At 42.5% G+C, this 21,306-nt stretch overlaps 1 protein-coding gene and 1 long non-coding RNA gene across 9 annotated transcripts; one reads left to right on the top strand and one right to left on the bottom strand.

The window, feature by feature from the left end:
- Positions 1–11,658: 11,658 nt before the first annotated feature.
- On the bottom strand, positions 11,659–20,796 carry LOC133927214 (uncharacterized). Of its 8 annotated transcripts, none has more exons than XR_009911280.1 (5): positions 20,600–20,796; positions 17,971–18,085; positions 17,747–17,863; positions 12,396–15,324; positions 11,659–12,253 (listed from the first exon to the last, which is right to left on the bottom strand). It is a non-coding gene; the product is annotated as an uncharacterized LOC133927214 (long non-coding RNA). The 8 variants fall into 8 exon arrangements; XR_009911282.1 differs by having other exon boundaries at positions 17,762–17,863; XR_009911281.1 differs by having other exon boundaries at positions 12,396–12,469; positions 20,600–20,781.
- On the top strand, positions 11,795–14,196 carry LOC133927213 (uncharacterized). The gene is made up of 4 exons (XM_062373570.1): positions 11,795–11,940; positions 12,029–12,157; positions 12,374–12,481; positions 12,976–14,196. Exons 1-4 carry the CDS (start codon positions 11,935–11,937, stop codon positions 14,194–14,196), a joined length of 1,464 nt encoding a protein of 487 aa, XP_062229554.1. The 5' UTR covers positions 11,795–11,934.
- Positions 20,797–21,306: the final 510 nt, after the last annotated feature.

Raw genomic sequence — 21,306 nt, 5'->3', positions numbered from 1 at the left:
AAGTAGAAAATTTTGAGAGAAACTAAGTTTAGGTCCTTGTAGAATCACCCATAAATATCCATACCATAGGCACCAAAAGGGTTTTCAAAAACAAGTAGGGAGAGGATGGGTCTATAGTTAGAAATAAAGCTAGACTTATGGCTCAGAGTTTCACTCAAATATAGGGGATATGCTTTGGAGACACCTTTGCGCCAATAGCTAGACTAAAAACTATTAGGATCCTCCTTACATTTATGGCTTTCCAGGGTTTCAAGTTGTACCAAATAGATATCAAAAGTGCTTTCCTAAATGAGTTCATAGAGCAAGAGGTATATGTCAAGCAACCCCCTGGTTTTGAGCATCCCAAATACCCACATCGAGTATACAAGCTTCAGAAGGTTTTGTATGGGCTTAAGCAGGCGCATAGGGCCTGGTATGATATGCTTAAGTCCTTGTTAGAGCATGGGTATGTAATGAGGTCGGTCGATAAAACATTATTCACATTTAGGCATGGTAATGATTTCCTAGTTGTTTAGATATATGTGGATGATATTTATTTTTTATTTTTTTTTGCTCTTCTCATGCACTTGTGGCTAAATTTGTAGAAACTATGAGTATGGAATTTGAGATGTGTATGATTGGTGAGCTCAACTTCTTCCTTAAGCTTCAAATCAAGCAACGCAAGCAAGGTAAATTGGTCCACCAGATGAAGTACACCAAAGATCTGCTGAAAAAGTTTGACATGAGGATGTGAAGCTCTTGGCGACACCGATGGCTATCTCGACAGCACTTGATCCGGATGAAAATGGTGAGGCGGTAGATCAGTGTGAGTACAGAAGCATGATTGGCTTCCTCCTGTACCAGACGACGATAATACCCGACATCCACTTTGTCGTCTGCATGTGTGCTCGCTTCCAAGCATCACCAAGGACATCTCATCGTCAAGCGGTAAAGCACAACTTGAGGTATCTCAAACAAATATTTGAGTATGATCTCTGGATTTATGTATCCTCTTCGCTTTCTCTTCAAGGTTTTTCGGATGTCAACTTTGCTGGTTATAGAATTAATATGAAGAGTACCTCGGGTACTTGTCATTTCTTGGGTAACTCTCTTGTTTGTTGGTCTTCTCACAAGCAGTCTAGTGTTGCGCAGTTAACTACTGAGGTTGAATATGTTGTTGCCGCTAACTGTTGTTCTCAAATTTTATGGATGGTTGCTACTTTTAAGAGACTATGGGTTAGACTTTAAGAATGTGCCACTTTCGTGTGACAACACCAGTACCATAAGCTTAGGTAATAACCCAATCCAACACTCCAGAGCCAAACACATAGATGTGAGATTCCACTTCCTGTGAGACCATAATGAGAAGTGAGACATTAACTTGAGACACATAGGTACCCAACACTAGTTTGCTGATATCTTCACCAAGCCTCTAGATGCAACAAGGTTTACTTTTTTGATAGGAGATCTTTGAGTGTGTCACCTCTATGGTATTGTGTGAGGGGAGTTGCCTTTGTACATCCTCTATTTTATTTTTATTCCATTTGCATTGTATATCATCATGTAAGATAATCATGATAGTTGAGCTTTGATTGGTATGTCTTTAGCATTTTTTGTTGCTAGACTTAAATTTGAACTAAGTTAAGTAGTTGTTGCGAAACAAGCTTTTAATCTTAGCTTTCTCTTGATGCTTTGACATGAAATATTTCAAGTAAGCTAACTTTTTTAAAGATGAAATTGGCAATTTTATGAATCATGTAGACTATGAAATACTGATCACCATGTTCATAATTATTTCGCTTAGACAATGCTTGTGTTAAACCTAGTTTTATGAATATCTTGCTCTAAGCTTCTTAGTTCAAGATAGTGAATCGGGGAACATTGCAATATGTTTTCTGTCTTTATAAAATATTTAGCTCATGATAGAACCTAGGGGGAATATATGTTCCTTGTGTCGCAAAGACACTGTTTGACTTTATCTTATGAAAAACTTGTTAAATTGTGTAAATTGAATAATCTTGAATAATCAAGTTTTTGTGCTAAAATGTGACCCAATACAGTTGTCTTGATGCTTCATGTGGTTTGCCAAAAAAAAGTGAACCCATGATAGTTCATGTCAACTTAAGGATAAACTAAATTACAAAGAAATGTGCCTAAATGATCAATTTTACTTTAATCACTTGATCTAACTAAGTCTTAGTTTTATATGTGAGCGTTTGCAAAATCTACTATCATAAATGATTGCCTGCTTATTTTGAGATTAAAGTTTGCTAGCCCTTAATGCTTATCTTGCCTCGGCACGAGTGGATGCTTATGTAGTGGTCAATTTTATCATAATTTGGCTATGTAAACTTAAATGTACCAATAATTCTTCTGGTTAAGCTTGTGTAGCCTTATGTTCTTGTGACACGGTATCTTTTTGAGCATTTGTGTATTTGTGAGTGTACGATAAGATTTTGTAACAGTTCAAACAAGCAGGACGACATGAATACACTCTACATGAGGCTGCCAATATTTCTAGTATAACTTTGGGTAATGGATCGGCAAAGAACACGATGCCCAAAACGGCACGTATATTTGACGGTATTTTGTTCATGTCCATCGTGCATATTCACTAGTATTTTATATGTATACTTATGTGCTATTCAAGAAGCAAGAAGGCAAAACATCTTTGTGCATGGGCCATCCAAGTACGTGTACAAGACCAAGTTAGAGTGCATGCATGTCCTCACGTGAATGCCATCTCCAAAATACGTGGACGTGCATATGTACAACTCGGCAGGGCTTGCATTTCATTAGCCCCACAATTCAGTGAGCATGGGTTTGCTGTGTATAGTTGAAGGAGTAGTAGCGTGTTTATCTGTTCAGCGGCGCGATGCTAATCCAACTGAATGTCAAATGGCCAGCTCGCCAAAGATAATCACCATCAGTTGTAACTGCATTCAGGAATCACACGAGCTCAACAGCAGCAGTACCGGCCGTGATTTCCCTGGCTGACTTCAGTTAGGATACATGCACATACGAGTATACATGCGGCCACAAGCAAGCAAAAAGCTCAGGCCCGTTTGTCATTGATGGGGCAATGTAAAACTTCAGGTACACAATCAAGTTGCAAAAGTGCTCGTTGCTTGGCTTAAAGATAAGGCTGGCTTGGAGATAGAGTTTGCACCATTTAAAACTACTCCTGCGTAAGAGATTACGCGTCGTAATCCAACTAGACTCCAAGGCCAGCTCTGCCTATATAAAGACCGCCAGGTGATCCCACGAAAAAGGGGGGCGCAGATGGAAGAAGGGGCGGAGCCTCTTGCTGCCGCCTCCGGCGTTTGGAGCAGCAAGGCTGTGTCAAGCTCTGCCGCCGCTCATGGACAGCTGCCGAGCGCCGAGGAGGAGGGGCGGAGCCCCAGCCGTCCGCCGAGTCCCTGCTGTTGCCGTGCTCCTGCGCGACGCTGAGCCCGGCTGCCACCACGCCACTCTCCTGCTGCCGCTGCCCATGGAGATCGATCGGGCATGGAGAAGGGCCTGGCTAAAAGCCCGGCTGTAGTTCGTATACACACACGATGTAGAAGAAGTCGTCACTGACATAGAGAAATCTGGGCGAGGCCGTGTTGCCGCCCGGCCGTGCTCCTGCGCCGCTGCCCCCATGAATGCCGCTGCCCACAGAGGAGGCTGAGGGGAGAAAAGGCCGGAGGCCATGGCCGTCAAGCTGACTACGCCACCGAGAGCTGCTGCTCGCGCTCCTACCGTCTCCGACCGTTGTCGCACCATGCTCAGTTGGACCCCTGGTCATGGCCAAGTCGGCGAGCCTCTGACAGTGCCACATTCGCGCCGTAGACGTTTGAGCTTAGGCCGTGTGCCGTAAGAAGCTTCGGATTCCAGCCGTGTGCCATCAAAGTCTTGTACTCCGGCCATGCGCTAGTGAATTACAGGCTCTGGCCACAAGTCGTGATAGCCTTGCCGTCGTGTTGTGGACGCTTGAGCTCAAACCGTGTGCCGTAAGAAGTTCCGAGTTCCAGCCGTGCGCCGTCGAAATCTTGCACTCTGGCCACATTCTAGTGAATTCCGGGCTCTAGCCAGGAGTCATGATAGCCCTACCGTCGTGCTGCCCGTGGTCGCTGTTGTGCTCCTCATGTGTGAACCTGATCACCTCTTTTGCTGTCTGATTACTGTTCCACGCCATTGTGCTTGTACATAAGCCCGGCCATCATGTGATTATCTGTTTATGGGCCGTTGTGCTTGTACATAAGCCCGGTTCTATAGTTTTGGCCACAACAAATAAGCACGAATCTGCAACAACAAAGTGCATGACCTTTGCACATGCCGGCATGCAAGACCCACAATTTCGATCGAGAAAATGCTGCGAGTAGCAAAGATACGTAGGAGCAAAAGTCCTTGCTACAGGACCATGCATTTATATACATGCATATATGCAGCCGTGTGTATAGGAGAGCAAGTCATTTGCTTCTTCGTTATTTTTTGTGTTATCCATGAGAAAAACTCAAGATGAGGGCCATTAGATTATGCCAAAGTCGAACTGGGCAACCGAAGTCCGATGTAGTCGGCCGTCAGCCTGCTATCATCTCTTACAGCTGCCTACCTGCTACCACCGCACGGCCCCAATAATCTCACAACACCGTGGCTTGTTACACGGCTGTTCTTTTGTTGTTTGGCCTTGACCAGCCCCAGATTTCACCTGCAAGCACGTTTGCTTGCTCTCCAGCATTCCTGAATAATTCTAAGTGTCACATATCAGCTTGCATGTCAAAGCAAGGGCTGAGTTTATGCATGTATATGCTACCAGAGAAAGCTAAGCCAGCATGCGACTAAGTGTCGTGGAGATGATCTCATCAAGAGACTACACCGAGAGAAATCTCCAAATTATTGCATGAGCATAATGCTGCTACTACCATACATCCGTTTGTCCGTGCTGTCAAGGCCGGTGTACCACTTGAAGTCTCCTCATTTCTCCCTGACTGACAAGGCTGACACTTTTCCTTTTCCGTGACCGACGAGGCCGGAATTATTTGTTCATGACCGACGAGGCCGAACACTCTTTTCGAGACTCCATTATGGGATCCGTACGACGAGGCCGTATATCTTTTGCTAGAGGCCGATGAGGCTTTGGCACTCCACATTTCATGCATTATATTTATGCATACTCGGAGACAACTCCTATTTTGGACACGACGACCATTAAGCAGCTTAATCGGAGGTGGTCTGCAGTCCAACACTGCAAATGTAATTAACCGGCGGCTTTACGAGGCCACGGGAACCAAGAGCCATGCAATCGCCAGTTGATTTAGTCATATATACTTGGCATAATGTAAAGCGTGGGAAATTGTACTTTGTAATTCTATGATGAATGAATAAAGTTATGTTTCCCCGTATTTCACATTTGTGTACTTATTTAATTCGTATACAATGGTATACTGGCACGCCCACAAATATTACATACAAAGTTATATACACAATTCGAAGTCGATGTTTCGAATCCGCGAAACAGTGAGCTCCACTTTCTATTCTCCATATCCCTTTGATATTTCTAACTTTTGTAAATGCTTTGTGATATACTTGTGAAAGCTCATTAGGATTGCATGTTCATGCATTGCATTGTGTTTTATCCTTGATATTTGCATTACCAAAGGGGGAGAAAATATGAACTAAATCACAAAGAAAAATCTTGCATAATGAAACTGTGCATTCATCAAGGTAGAGTATTGCATTGAGCTTTTCTTTGCATCTCTTCAGGTTTTTGCAATCCTTCTAATGCCAAGTGACATTTTCTATTCTTTCTTGAGTTTTCGGTCACTTGGATGAGCTTCTCTTATTAGATTTCTTCAAAGCAAAATATTTATGCTTTGAGAGTTGTCAATGCACTCATCAAGAGGTAGATTGAGAAACCAAGTGAATATGTACCTTGGTTTGCATGTGATGAGTCATTGACAGAGTTTGAATTGAGTTGAGCTTGGTTTGCATGAAGGTTAAACGAACTTCCGGTGGTCAAAACTTCCGGTCCAAAGCTGGAACTTCCGGTGTCATAAGAAAACCAAAATCGAGAGCTTCCTTCCAAGTTGAACCCGGAACTTCCAATGGTCGGAATTTTTGGTCCAAAACTAGTACTTCCGGTGTCAGGAGAAAACCAAAACTGAGAGCTTCCTTCCAGGTTGAACCTAAAACTTCTGGTGATCGGAACTTCCGATCAAAACTGGAACTTCTGAGTATTCCAGTTAAAATCTATATATATATATATGGTGTTCAAGATTTTTCTGGGATTTGCTTTGAAGTGAGGATTTTGATTTGGACTAACTGGAGATAAAGTTGGAGATATGTTTGTGCTTGTCTTACATTGTGCAGGTGATGAATGTAATTTGGCGTTCGACGGTAGGATGATCATGGCTAAGTGGGTGTTTGGTGCCGAACGATCAAGGAGGTCGGGCAGAATCAAAGGTGGTCCTAAGCTGTGCACATGGAGAGCGAGCAAAACATGAGAAGATGGATGGAAACGGCATATTGATGAAGTCAAGAGAAGGGGGTGCCGGTGCAAGTGACAAGGTGGCCCGAGGGATCGAAAGTGAGAGAGACTTGCCGGCGACCAAGATCACAAGATAGAGTACACGCGTCGATATCGGATCGCTTGCTTAAGGTGTAAGCAAGTGGCAGTGAATCACGCTTTGAGAAGCGTGCAAGTAGGTTTCGTAGTTTTGCCTCAAAACCGTGAAGGGCGGATGGAGTGCATGTGACATCATCGTGAAGCTTGCGTCTAGGCGAAGCTAAGTCATGAAGGCGGCACGGTCGTTCGATGGGGCTATTAAAAGAGGTGGGTATTTTGGAAACAAGAAAGCTTAAGGGATAAGCAACCTCCCTAGGCCTATAAATAGGGGTAGAGTTGTAGGAGAGTGAGAGCTAGCCATTTAAGTTTGAGCGCTACGGTTTTAGAGGAGAGGGAGAGGGTAGCGTTAGGCTATATATTATGTGAGAGTTTTTTGTGAGCAAAATATTTATAATCTACCAAAAATAGGGTTGATCTATGCAAGTAATGAAGATTAAGTTTGTTCTCATGCTTGTGTTCATCTCCTTCTAGTCTCCTTTTATTGGCTTCGTTGTTTCGTTGTGAGTTTTTTGGATTTCGTTGCAATTTTTGTTTTGGTTAAGGGCTGAAATTTTGTCTCTTATTGAAGTTGTTCTTCTTGTTGCTCAATACATTCATATAGAAATGTATACAAGTTGATCTTGAATTTTCTTGCTTCTAAATCATCGACTTTGAGAGTTTCTTCGCCCAGAGTCTATCTGTTTGGATCTAAGTGTTCGTTTTTCAACTTGCAAGCTTTTGTGTGTGATTGTGATGATGCATGAATTGGGTTTTAATGGAACCTAGTTTTCAATTATAACCATGAGAATCATGCTTTCTTTGTGATTTTTGTAGCAACTTATTTCTCTCTAGTTTTGCTTCCGCTTTAGTTTTGAGGTGTGTTCTGTGACCATAATAGGAGAAGGCTATCAGTTTCGAAAGAAATTTGTGAGGTGTCTATTCACCCCCTCTAGTCGTCATTCTCAGTCTTACAAATGTGGTGAAATAAGTGGTGGCATCACTTGCTCTTATAAGGGCTTGTCTAGCTAATTTTTCTACTTCCTGTACCTAAGACATCCGTTATTTTTCTTTTATTATTTCACAGACGTGGTTAGACTTGTACAACAATAACTTTGTTTTATGTTCTAGTTAAAAAAAAACTTTGTTCAATTCGTCTTCATTAATTTATAGGCATATTTGTTCTTAGTTGTCATCTATTTTTCTTAATGATTTCAGATGGCCATCATCGTTTGAGAGACCAGGTAGCATTGGCGGATCCAAGATTATAGGTAAGGGTGGCCAAATTTAACATGCTAACATAATTGAATCTGAAATTTACCTAAAAAAAGCTTACACACTACATAGGCCTTAGGTTGATACAAATTCTTATGGTGATCCATAGCCCACCGCGCCACCTAGCTGGATCAGCCACTGCCATGTAGCAATGCAGAAGTTAAAATCAGTTAGCAAATATTAGCTATATAGAGCCTTTTGTTATGAATACTATGATACCATATGATGATAATGTTATTGTACCCACTGATTGACCCATGTTTAATGTACATGTGCAATCGAATCTGTGTTTTTGAAGCGCAATCTCAATATATGGATTGGCAATATAAGATTTTGTTGAGATGATCTAGTCAACTGTTTTTATCATTCATTTCAAGGTGTGCCAAAATATTGCATGAATTTAATGAATATTCATTTTATTAATTGCCTTAGTCAACAAAAGGGCTTCCGAGGCAAGTTGTATGCATGGTTTGCCTTAGGAAGTTTTTTAGGCTGCTTGATTAGAAAGCTTTCGAGGCAACATTTTAAATTTGCCTCAAAAGTTTTTTAGGCAACACAACAGGTTACCTTAGAAGGATTCTAAAGTCACTCTCCATGCTTTATTTCTTAGCTGATGTCTAAAAGGAGATAGAGGATACTAAACTGATATTAAGAAATAAGCTTTCAATGCATACATGTGTGTTGCTTATTTCTTGAGGTATCCCAAAGTAATTTATTATCTCACAATCATCTTGGATGGCTCAAAAAGCTAGTTTCTTCAATAAAAAATAAGTTCATTCTCTCTCCTGTCTAAATTGTTTGCCACATCATCTTTTTGTTTATATGGTCACCTAATTAATGTCTAAAAAATTAGTATTGGGAATGACCTAAGACAGCATGACATCCTCATGATATGTTTTGCGACAGGTTTCCTAGGGCAAGCATCGTCCGCCTCAGAAAACCTATTGAGGCTGGTTTTCCTACTTCTGAGGCTTATTCTGGCTGTCTCTATATGTCCTCCATATAGTGAGATCATATAATCACGAAAAAGTGTAGCATCGAGATAGTACTACTTAATTTTAGTAATTTTCATGAAAGAGTTGCCACCCAAAAAGCGCATTTCAAGATGTGATTTACCATTAACACATGAAATGGCAAATCCTGTAGTGCCATTTTTGGGTTGCCAAATAATGTCCAGCAACATATGTCAAAAGATAATAAATGTTAGATTATTCCTTGACATGTGTGCAGAGTTAGAATGATAAGTCAGAGTTAGGGTAATTTTCCCTTTGTAGGTGTTGGTGCTTATTAAGCTGTTTGTATCAATCAATTCATCCAAAACTCTAAGTTGATGGGAAAAAATGGACAATTCATTTATATTTTAACACTCCTCACGTGGAAGCTTTATCAAGTCTCAGGCGTGAAAATGTAAGTTGACTGCAATTATGTTTTAATTACACCCTTAGGAATTGAACTTGAGACCTCTGATCTGATAATATATTGAGCTACATGTACCAAGTAATTCATAAAATCTAAGATGATAAAAATAATTCACTTATACTTTAACAGTGCATATGTGAATGCAACACATGTGGAAGAAATATCGAACTGGAATGGTTATCGTGCCCTTCATTCTAAACAACGCTACGGTTTAAACGGATTTGAAATAGTAGAACACGTTTGAAGTTTGCAAGTCTACCTACCCATCGTACCATCTTCTAGAGTGCACCACGCGTCAAGTTGTTGCACACTCGAACCACAGCATCAGTCTTAAAGCGTCCAATGCAGAGGCTCAAAACGAGCATCCGATTCCGATTGATAGGAATTCAAGAACGACACGTGACGCGATGGCTCTGGGCTGTATATGGACCCCAAGGATCCAAACGATACAGACTCGCCGAAAGTTCGTTTCGATAAGGACAAAAAAACAGTCCACTTATTCTAGATGATGCCGACGTGCCACGTATAGGTCTCTTGCTGCAAGCGCATCCATGATCCGCGCATGCATAATTAAAACTGATAATAAAAGTGCAAATCGAGTTTGATTGAGCGAGGCAGACCTGAGGATTTGCTCGTATTTATGCTTCCGACAGGCCGTTTACTTGGCAACAATTGTGATGACTCAAATTAGTAATATAGTGAAACTAAACTGGATCGACATGTACCATGAATATGTGCTTTTGAGTCCTCATCACGGTAAATATATAATAAGATCAGTTGGAGTAGGATCGATGACGTTCCGGTGGGCAGCAGAATCAGGTCAGTAAACTTGCTACTTTGCAAATTCGGCTATAATTATTACTATTATTAGATTTAGTACAAAATTTACGTTTCCCGTTTCTGATATCATATTCGGATAATTAACCACTCTGTCTGATGACTGATACCAACTTACATCGACCACATAATTAAGGATTCTACTATAACTGTATACTCATATTAGACAGCACCTCTAATTAATATGCTTAAGAAGAAGAGTCGTCTTTCCTTGATCTATGACATGGTCTTCTATAACTAATAATTATCGTTACTGTTGCTTTCACGAATGATAACTTCTTGCTTTTGGCCGATATTAATTATCATGCATTATGTCAACATGCAAGACTTCGGCTGTAGTAATAATATATGCTGTCACGCCGTTATCATCCGGTCAACATTGATGGTATTAATTATTATTTTTGTTGATGTCACAGTGCATACGTCACCGTGCATACATGTTAGATCAACGTGTGCTTCCATATCACATATAAAAATTTGGGTGAACCAGCAATATATCTTTCAAAATTGACAGTAATCTAGAAGAAGGTGGACTGAAAAATTCGAAGTTAACGACATCCGGCTGCGCCCTTGCGTTTCTTTTTTCTAGTCAGAAAGAAGAAATGCGAAGCTGGAACAAGTTCAAGGGAGAATCAAATTGATGAAGTTACTGGACAACTATAGCCCTTGCAATCATTGCATATTGATATTGATCTGGGGTCAAATCTGACCACTAATTTAGACCTGCCAGATCAGAGTCGATGGATTTACTTAGGAGGTTGTAGTACTAGTCTAATTATAGTACTAGTATTCATCGCATATTGGACTACTAGAAATAGTTGATAAAAATCATCAACACCGTGCCGCAACTGAGAAATCCAAGGTGACCACTAGTCTCAGGATAATCCCTACTGCTAGTTATTTTTATTTAGAAATGACACTTCTCAAGATGGCAGTGTGATACTCTAGTGTCGGACTCCCATTTTACATTATATTATGTATCGCATATCAATCTCTATATCAGTAACCGATATACACATTTTTAATAGAAGAGCATATATCACGTCATACATCGATTGTATTACAATACTATAAATAGAATCTCACATAGCACATATATCATAAATTTATTAAATAAAGGAGATCAACGTAAGAACAACAACAAAAAGGGGTAAGCCTAATACCTATATGCAACTTGGGTACAGACATAGTCTTAATCTTCTAATCTTCATCAATACCATCGATGTAGTCATTTTCTTATTCTTCATCTCCTTCCTAGAGGGTTTGGGCTCTAAGGGTTTAGAGGTTTAGAAATGTTTAAATATTTCTGAGAATTGAAGAAGTTCAAATTTGAACACGAAATCAAAAATTAAAAAAAACTATAAAACTTCAAAATGCAATATGGTTTGGTTTGTGCATGTTTTCAAAATTCAAATTTTAATTTGATGTATATTCGAAATATTTTTCCCAATTTAAATCTTATTTGCTTTGATTTGTTGAAAAATTTAAAATTTAAATTTTTTTAGTGAAATTTATTAAATGGCAAAACACACAGGTAACCATCAAGAACAGTTGTCAGGGAAACGTATAGCAGCCTCCTATTTTGACTTCAAAATCATTACTTGGAGGCTAAGGACCTCTGAACTCTGAAGTGCGGAGTGGAGTGGAACTAGCCTACTACACAAACACGAAAGCTTCTCCTGTGTCATTACATTACACTCCTCCCTCTCTGCCTCTCTCCAATTAATACGTGATGAGCAGCTAACTAGCTAGCCTCGGATCGATGATGGGTTCTTGATTATCAGCTTCTTTTCCATGGGAGAGAAAGCTCGCTGAGAAGAAGGCCAAAGCAAGGAAGAGATATGCAGGCTAGCTACCTCGTCACTCGTTTGTAACTCTTCTCTTTCCTCCAACGATCGATGGCTTTCTTATTTCCATTGCTTGGTAGATGTGCAGATGAAGGACGTGGTGGGCGCAGCGGAGAAGGAGGGTCCTCTTCCTCATCTCCCTCCTCCAGATCAGTTGGTGGACAATAGAGATGAAGAGAAGGGGTTGCGTCCAGCACATCAGCTCCTCCTAGCTGCAGTACGAAAAGAATTCCCTTATTCTCCACTGCACCAATTCTCACCAAAAATTGGTTTCACCTTTCTTTGATTAATTTATCCCCTTGCCGTCATGCACCTGCAAAGATATGGATAGTTAGCGCATGCTGCCCATCTCGGTATCTTCTTCAGTTTGTTGATTCATCATGTCCATATCCATATCTAATTAATTGATGTTTAATTTGTGCACATACAATAGCTGGAAGAGATGGGAAACTCACAGGACAACGCCATAGAAGGTGGAAATGCTCTTGTGCCAGTCGGTGGTATAGAAATGGGGATTTTCCAACAAAATCTGCCAGTTGAGGTAACAATAAAAATTCTTAATTTTCCCAATATTTTTTCAGTACAAAGTTGAAGGTATCTCATCGGCTCATCCCATTCGACAACCACGAAGTCATGCACTTCCCAAATAACCATATTTGTAACTTCAACTCTGCATCATCCTTGATTCTTTAAGTGTTTCCGTTTGCTAGCTACTTTGTGAAGATAAAGTCTGGTCCTTTTGCGCGTGCAGGTTCTAGCTAGTACTCTTTATATATGCACTAACACACTTCACCGTAAAATTTCTACCTCTATTTCCTCAAAGGCCTTTTTCATCAAGTATGATGCATGCACGTGTGTATTATTTCTCATGCACGTTCTATACATTACTCAACATAGATTCCTACTACATATCGGCATGAAAAATATTAGTGCAAATATGAATCACTACATGTATCAATCAAGTTTAATTAATTAAAGAACCTACATCTAACTACTTATTATTACATGTCCTTAATTTTATGTCATGTACTGCAGAATTGCGCGAGTAGCACCGCGACCGTGAGCAAAGGGAGAAATATAAAACTGAAATTTGACCTCAAGGTGTCAGTAATCCTCATCACAATCTCCATGATCCCACTGATCGACATACTCTGCCTCCATGGATCCGCTGCTAAGATAGATCTGACTCTGAAGCTCTCGGCATTCTTCGCTTTCACTGCCTTCCTATCTGCCATCAGCCTCTTGTTCCACACCTTGAAACTGATGGCCATTAAATCAGCACGGCTCATCCCCAAGAACCTGTCCAGGGCTTCTAAGATCCTCTTCGCCATAGGCGCGGCTTCGCTCTTCTTGACATGCATATCGATCACCTATTCCCTCCTACCCAAGGGCAAGGCCTACTACTTCCTGCCTCTTGCGTTGCTCCCGTCACTCCTTATCGCCGGATTTCACTTCCTCTATTGCGCTGATACTGATCACGGGGAGATCAGTTCAGCGCAGAGCAAAGCTCGCAAGAAGGAGGTAAAGCGCGCAACCCAGCTCATCTTGTCGCTGGTCTCGACGTCCTTCTCTGGATTCATTGGTGTTGTCTTTGCCATCTACCACAAGGCACCTAGCCTAGGCGCAGCCTATTCGCAAGTCGAAGTCCCCGTCTACCTCTTGCTCGGCGCAGGCGTCGCCGGAATCTTGGCATTGCTGCTGTGCAGGATGCTCTGCGGCAATGGCGATTGCCGGCGGTCGGGAACATGGCAGAGGGCAATACTCTCTGCAGCAAACATCGTCATGATTGCCGTTCATGTGTCGGCTATCCTCATGATCGCCGAAACTATCTTGCACGGGCTACTAGTAGCCGCCGTGTTCCCAGTCGTCGCCGGGGCTTCCGCATGGCTGGTCGTCGAGTTCTTCACCGCAGCAGGCGAGGACGGTGGGTGCACGGAGACGGAGGACGGAAAGGCCGCGCATGGCACGATGTACGTGATAGCGGTGGCGGTTGCCTCGGTATCGTTCGGCGCCATTCTAGCCATCTTCGGCGGGCTGCTTGGCGGCGCGGTAGGCAAAGAGCAGCTGCAGGCGTGCACGCTCCTCCTGGCATCAGCATTCGTCGCCTCGGTGAGCTTGGGGGTGCTCACGTTCGGGACGGCGCAGGCCGAGAAGACGAAGGCGAGCACGGCGTTCGCGGCGACGGTGCTGGCGTGCTGCGGTCTTGGCACGCTCGTGCTCGCCGCGCTCGCTCTCTTCTATCAGATCGCAGCATGAGCTACGAAGCAATAGTACACGTTTGTTACTCGAATAATGTAACGAGTGTAAGACGTGTATGTGTAACGTGTGCTATCTCGTTGATGGATTTTATTTCCTTGTAACAATAAGGGACATGAATACATGATCGATCTCTTATATGTTTGCTGTAAAGTATCCCTCTCCATTCTACACAGTGATCTCCGCAGGGATTTTAATTTCGGTGAAAATTTCGCGAAATTCGTTTATTCCGGCCATGAACGAAAAGTATGTTTTTAATTAAAAAATCTGTTTTGTTTGAATCTTATTTGCATCAAAGAGGGAAACTGCGACCCAATAAGCTAAGAAATATGGCTGGCGAGATGGAAAGCTCGGTCGTGCACTTATAGGACGTAGTCGGTACACAGAAGAACACAAGTATTTCCTTGTCAGGTTGATTGTCCGCCCGTACTACCCTCGTCAACGACAAGATCCGCACGCAAAAGAATTTCAAGTGCAAGTATATCAAGTTGACTTGCCCTTTGAGAAACCCCACAATAGAAAAAAAAACTTGAGAAAAAAAAATCCGACAACTTGTACTAGATAGAAAAGCCAGTCTGTACTAATTGGTGGCCTGCAGCTATTCCACAAAATCACATGGAAATTAGGCCAGCGTGTTGGCCCTTACATGCAACTGTTCTTCGTCACTGCCATGTTCGATCTGTTCTTCGTGTTGTTTTAACTTCCTTAATTACTTGACTGTTGATGTCAACAGAAAATTTAGTTGCTCGATCCATGGTAGTATATATACATGTATAGTAGTACCACCCCACTTATATATACACCAACTTCACCATTAATAGGATACTGTACTTGTCAATTAATGGGCAACATCTGAATGTTTTCTTGTTTTCTGGTCGTGGCGATGATACGCCAGAACAGAATATTCTCACATCCGTGGATAGATTGGTACAGGTACGTTCCTTTTTTCTTTAGGCTACCCCACGGCTTTCCATCGGGGACTAAAATCTCGTTGTGAAGGAATTTTTGTTCCTTTCAGCGTTTCAATGATTTCCCTTTACGGTTTCCTTCACGACATGATTCATAGGTTCATTCTCTTTAGGACGGGATTCTCTCTTCTTTCCCTTCGCGATTCCGCTCGAAAGGAAGCTGTTGGAGATGAGAGACAATAAAAGAAATAGGAACAGAAAAAGAAATCGGGAAGGAAACAAAATAAAAAGAATATGGTTGGAGATGACCTTAGATCACGCTTTCGAGAAACGGCATAAGACTGTGTCCAACGGTTTTCCTTCAGGGGCTAAAATCCCTTCACGACGGAATTTTCGTTCCCTTCAGCGCTCCAACAGATTCCCTTCACGGTTCCCGTCGCGAAGGGATTCCTAAGGTCATTCCCTCCAGACCGGGATTCTCTCTACTTTCCCTTCGCGATTCCCCTCGAAGAAAAGCTGTTGGAGATGAGAGGAAATAAAGAGAATAAAAATAAGGAAGGGAATAAAAAAGGGAACGAAATAAAAGAAATATGGTTGGGAACAGTCTAAGAGCGTCCAGGCCGACGTACTCCGGCGCACGGAAGATAGCACGCACATGTGCCTACGTCATGTAATCACACGTCACTCGTTTTCAGATATGATACGTACGCGTCTAAAAAAGCAGAGTGTGGAAATTATTGCATCACTCGATATCTAAGTTATATCAAATGACGCAAGATATATTTATGGAATGACGCAAAATAATTTATGAAATGACGCAAGATATATGTACTACTCCATGACTATATACGATGGAATTTCAAGGCATAGCTTACTTATGTTTCAACCTCTAATCATATAGATAAGCATTTTCTCCTGGATTAGCAGGCAGACGTCAAGGCGAAGACCCTATGTCGTCCGTCCGTTGGGTCAAAGTAGAGAGACACGGGAGATCAGCTCATGAAGCTTCGAAGAAGCTACACAGGAATCGTTGAACGAACAGGTCCTACCAAGTTTCCGGGAACCTTCGTCTAATCGTGCTTGGCTTTTTTTCTTAATTTGTCAGCCTACCATAAAGATCGATCCAGTGTTTGTTAGACTAGTCCATCACGACCTAGCCGGCCGAGGCGAGAAGCTCTCGGCTGCCGGACTCAAGTCGGCGATGGAACGCGAGTCCGGCAGACCGGCGGCCCGTGGCAAAGGAAAAGCACCCGCACCGCCGCCGCCGCCGCCGCCGCCGCAGCATGGCCACGAAGCAATTGGTGGGCACCTGCGTGGGCTGAGGATGAGGAGGGGGAGGCGTGTCTTAGCTATCGCTGTAATGACCGCCGCGGGCGCGTACCTTCTCTTCGCCGAAGCTATAGCCGTGCCACCCGCTTCGGCCGCGTGGTTCTTCGTCGCCTATGTGCTGTGGACCATCGGGCTGAACATGTTGTTCTCGTTCATGAACTGAATTGCTCGCCGGAGTGAACGCTAGTTTTACTCCTCCAAGCGGCCGGAGCCCGGATCGGAGGGGTTCACGCGCCAGTCTGTTAACTCCCTCTATTCTTCTCTGTTTACTTATTTTAGGCCATCTCTTCTTCTTTACGTTCATATGGCCATGTACATACAGGTCGAGCTGAGTTCATCCTTTGCCTTTCTTGGCATGAATTGATCTCGAGCACCCTTTCTATCTTTTTAATGGTTTCTAATGGCTAGTGTGTCAACTCGATCCAAGGAATTCGTACTAATAATACTTTCTTGCTTTGCGCTGAATGAAGATGAAAATTACCAACACAACGAAGTCCAAATTTTCGTTGGCTAGCGAGTCCAATGAAGTCCAAATGCATCAGGGCGCTTCCAGTTCGTGGACGCATGCATACATCGAGACATACGGTGAAACGGGCCGGTCTCACTCGTCAAATTGAGAGAGGTGTGCTGGTGCTAGCATGAATAAGAAAAAGGATGGGTAAATCTAAAAATTTCCGTTTAGTTTTGCTCCAGCATCTCCATCTCTTTCGGTTCAAGAAATCGGCTTCGACGATTACTGGATGCAAGATAAGTCTCTGTCACAAAGACTGAAATTCATAATTTTTTAATAATTTTTTTCGTTCATCAGCGAAAAGACTGAATTTTGTAAAATTTTGTCAAAATTCTTATCATTTTTTGTTATTTTTTCTGTGGATCTCACATGTTTAGCGAAAGAAAATTTCAGAGTTAGATATTTCGTTCCACTCTGAAATTTGATCCCGAAATTCGCGAAAAAACGCGTAAGCATAAAGCTACACCAAGTTATTTACGATGGAAAGAGTTTCCTTGAGGCAGAGCGGCAATTTCCTCGAAAACCTAGCTCTGACTATCACTTAGATCCCTCTCCCCGACCCTGCCACTCCAATACTTGGAGACGAAGGAAGATGCATGGGATCGTGCATGGCGGCCGCGGGTTAGCTTCTTCCCCGCCTACATTGCCGGCGTATTTTCGCCGGCGCGTTTATCACCGGAAAGCTAGCGCAACGCAACCCGCGTCGTCCACAACGTCGGCGGCGAGGTTGCACTTGTGGTGCGCATCTCACACGCGATAAATAACTAAAAGAAACCAAATAACTTAGCCACAGTTTCCGCACCTCTCGTTGTCTCACCTGTGATTGGGCGGAGGCTGATGCTCCGGCGGCTGCGTTAGCTGCTTGGAGATGCCGATGAACAGAAGCAGGCCTCGCGTCGCCGCCGGCATCAGCTGCTGCCTGCGTGCAGATAACCGAGAGAAGGCATAAATTAATGGCTACTCAAATCTACACAGGAAACACACAGCCTCGACCCGAATGGCACGCGGCCGGCCAGCGTTACTGACCTGAGTGGGTTCGAGCTATCCGCGATCGACCACGCCGCCGGCGGAGCTCTTTGGGTCACAGGGACGCCGGTTTCATGGTCGACAAACTTTGGTTTCGCCCTCCTCCGTTCATCCTCTGCGCAAAGAGGATGGGATGCACGTGATTAATTAGTACCCATTTTTCTTCTTATTCATAAACCATAATAAGCACAACTGAGTCGAGGTTTTTCCAGAGAAGTCGATCGAACAATGCAAACCATGCATGCTTTGAGAAGTACGTATATACTAAACCAGCCATATAGCAACACACTTTCTATTGAGATTGTTGCGGAAGTACTAACAGATTTTTACTGCGTGAAAGATGTCACGACAAGTCACAAAAGTTAACGAATAAAGAACTCGAGTATTATTAATCTAATCCATACAAGTGTCGCCCTAGCTTGCTAATTCCTGATTTTGTCTACATGCAAAGGCTGTCGTTTTCGAGTTTGGACGCAGGCTGTGATCGGGACAGCCTATCTATGTAGCTTCGGCGTCGGCCAGCCCACGAGGCCTATCACACGGGGACGAGGCTCAAATACGGCCCAGCATGTGGGTGAAACGTCAGCCCATGTTCTTCTTTTCTCTTTTTCCTTGGCTTGACATTTTCCACGTAACGAGCCTAGGCTGGCATCGGAACAGGTCAGGTTAGGCTCTCGCAAGTTTTACACCGGTGAAGGTGGGGCAAAACTTATGCCTGATTTGTGTTTGGGTCCAGGCGGGGGCAAATATTTGCCCGTGGACGTTGAAAAGGATTGCATAGCTGACAGCCTAGTGCCCAGCCAAGCCATCGACCAGCGCCCCAATCTAGCCCACCTAACACTAACCCTAGCTACATCGCCTCAGCGTCGCACCACCACCCGCCCCAGTCTGTCACTCATCCACTCTCATCTCCCAGCAGCAACAGGTCCTATCGGGTTTTAAGTCTTGTTAGGTTCAGGGTCGAGTGATTTTTCACCCGTTATGTGTTTCAAACTGAAGTCGGATTTTTTAATCGGGTTTCATATCAGTGTATTCTTGCTGCACTCAGTCCGGACCCGTCGTGTTGCCAGACCCAACCCACGCCTGCACGAATCTCATACATTATCCTGGCTGTGATATTATTATTAGCCTAGATGGTGTGTGCGTCTCCTATTCAATTCATTGGGCTAGACTATCCAGTTTTAGCCCATTTTATAATTAGGCCCGTATACCTATAGGCCTTTCAGCCCCTCAGTGAGAGGTTGACTTGGCTATCCGAGACCCCAGAAAAATGGCCAGGATGTGAACTGGCCTAGCTCAAGTGTGGCTGCCTTGGTACACTTAGTTGGCCCATCTTGGCAACGACCTTAACCGAAAATAGTAAAAGGTCAGATCATCTCTAATATGGCCCAAGGCCTTAGTGGGCCCATAGTGTTAGAGCTAGGCTGGTCCCCATATTGGGCTTCTCTCGCACCAAGCCCACGAAAATGAGATTTTTTATTTTTTATATTTCTTAAATCAAAAAATTAAAAAATAGATATCCGTTTTGAAAAATCGTACATGTAGACTCCTGTTGTCCATGGTAAGCGCGATAGATTTATTTTTAAAATTGTGTAGTCCTTCCAACGGATGACATGTTGAAAAATAAAAAAATATTATGTTTATTGCTCTCAAAATTCAAAACGCTATCGAAATATTTATGAAAAATTCTAAGAAAAAGTGTGTAGAGGATACTATAGTCTAACTCTAAAACAAATAGATAAAAATGTTATATGTACAATAAAAAATAAAAAAGATAAAATTTTATTAAACATAGTATGTCTTTTTTCTTATTGTACAAGTAATTGTTTTAGTTAAAAAAATTTAGAACTAGATTATAGTATCCTCTACACCATATATTTTTTAGAATTTTTATGATTATTTTGATAGTTTTTTAAATCTTTAGAGCATTGGAATGATGTATTTTTTATTTTTCAACCTATCGTCCGTAGGAAGGGTGATAAATTTATTTTTTAAAATTTATCATCTCTTAGAAGAGCGACATGTAAATTCCAACAGTGATAAGAGTCTTAGATGTGTGATTTTTCAAAACGGACATCTATTTTTATAATTTTTTAATTTTAAAAATATAAAATAAAAAATCTCTCAAAATGATACGAGTCTAGAAAAGACCGGGAAAGCTATATACCAAAAAGATGAACCAACTAATTTGCCTTCCCTTGCTTTACCTCTTCTTGCCCAACAAGAAGAGCTGAGCGAGGAGAGGCGAGACAGTGCACTACAAATTTACAACTATCCTAAAAAGTCTCAGCAAACATCATGTTAAATTAAAAATCACGAAAAAAATCTACAGATTAATCACCATACGGCATGTAAGCATGATCATCACCATACGACCCTTTATTTTGTAACATGTTCTTTTCGCTTATTCTTTTATAACTTGTTATGAGTATCTTTTACTCTCGCCCAGCTTCATTACGAGAGGTCAAAGTGTTCTACAGGTCCTGTTAGGAGTATCTAGAAAACAGAAATGAATAAAAGAAAAAGAAATGACGATAGAAGGCACAGATTAATTGTAACTTCTGTGCGGACATGCAGGGACAGCTCTAATTCGAGTCAAGAGCAGATATGTAGGACGATGATGACTTACCTGCAAATCTGAAGCTGAAGGGCAAGCTCCATCCATGGAGACCGAGCTATCTGATATCGCAACACGCGCACAGCTGCTTGAGACTTGCTCCGAACACGCCGACGGCTGCTGGGATGAAGAGCGTTGCAGAGTCGCTGGCATGTAGTTTCCCGGAACTTGTTTTTGGCAGCTGCGTTGGTTCTGGATCTGGACTTGTATACGCCCAATCGTTGCCAAGTCAAGTCAACTAATGAAACAAATGAAGACGACGATTCGGTCCTTCAGTTTCAGTTCTTCACCAAACCAGGCACCCACCCAGCTTGGTTTCTTGGCCTGTCGGTCGGTCCAGCAAGGCACCAGAATATGCGTCCCTTGATGTCAGTCTCTATTTGACACAAGGTCTGCCTTTCTGGTGTGTGCATAAGTGTGAGATACAAGTCAAGGCCAACGCGCGACACAACATTAAATTCGTAAATGCTTAGAGTTCCATGACCAATACGTGTTGGACGCTCCATCGGGCCCACGATAGGGAGAGAGAAGGAGCAGATTCGAACATTTTATGCCCACGATAGTTTTGGCTATGCTTGAACATCTGCCTCTATCCCTTTCGTTCCTATTCCTCCTGTAGTCTCCCTTAATTTATTTCATTTGCTCCTTTTGCTCTGTACAGAGCCCACCAGTGTGACTGGTTGCTCCGTCCTCTCTTCTTCTCTTATCAAGATCCATCT

This window comes from Phragmites australis, chromosome 8, assembly GCF_958298935.1.
Source record: "Phragmites australis chromosome 8, lpPhrAust1.1, whole genome shotgun sequence".
Taxonomy (NCBI): Eukaryota; Viridiplantae; Streptophyta; class Magnoliopsida; order Poales; family Poaceae; genus Phragmites; species Phragmites australis.
The sequence above is the reverse complement of the archived record's forward strand: the minus strand, read 5'-3'. Positions and strand labels throughout refer to the sequence as shown.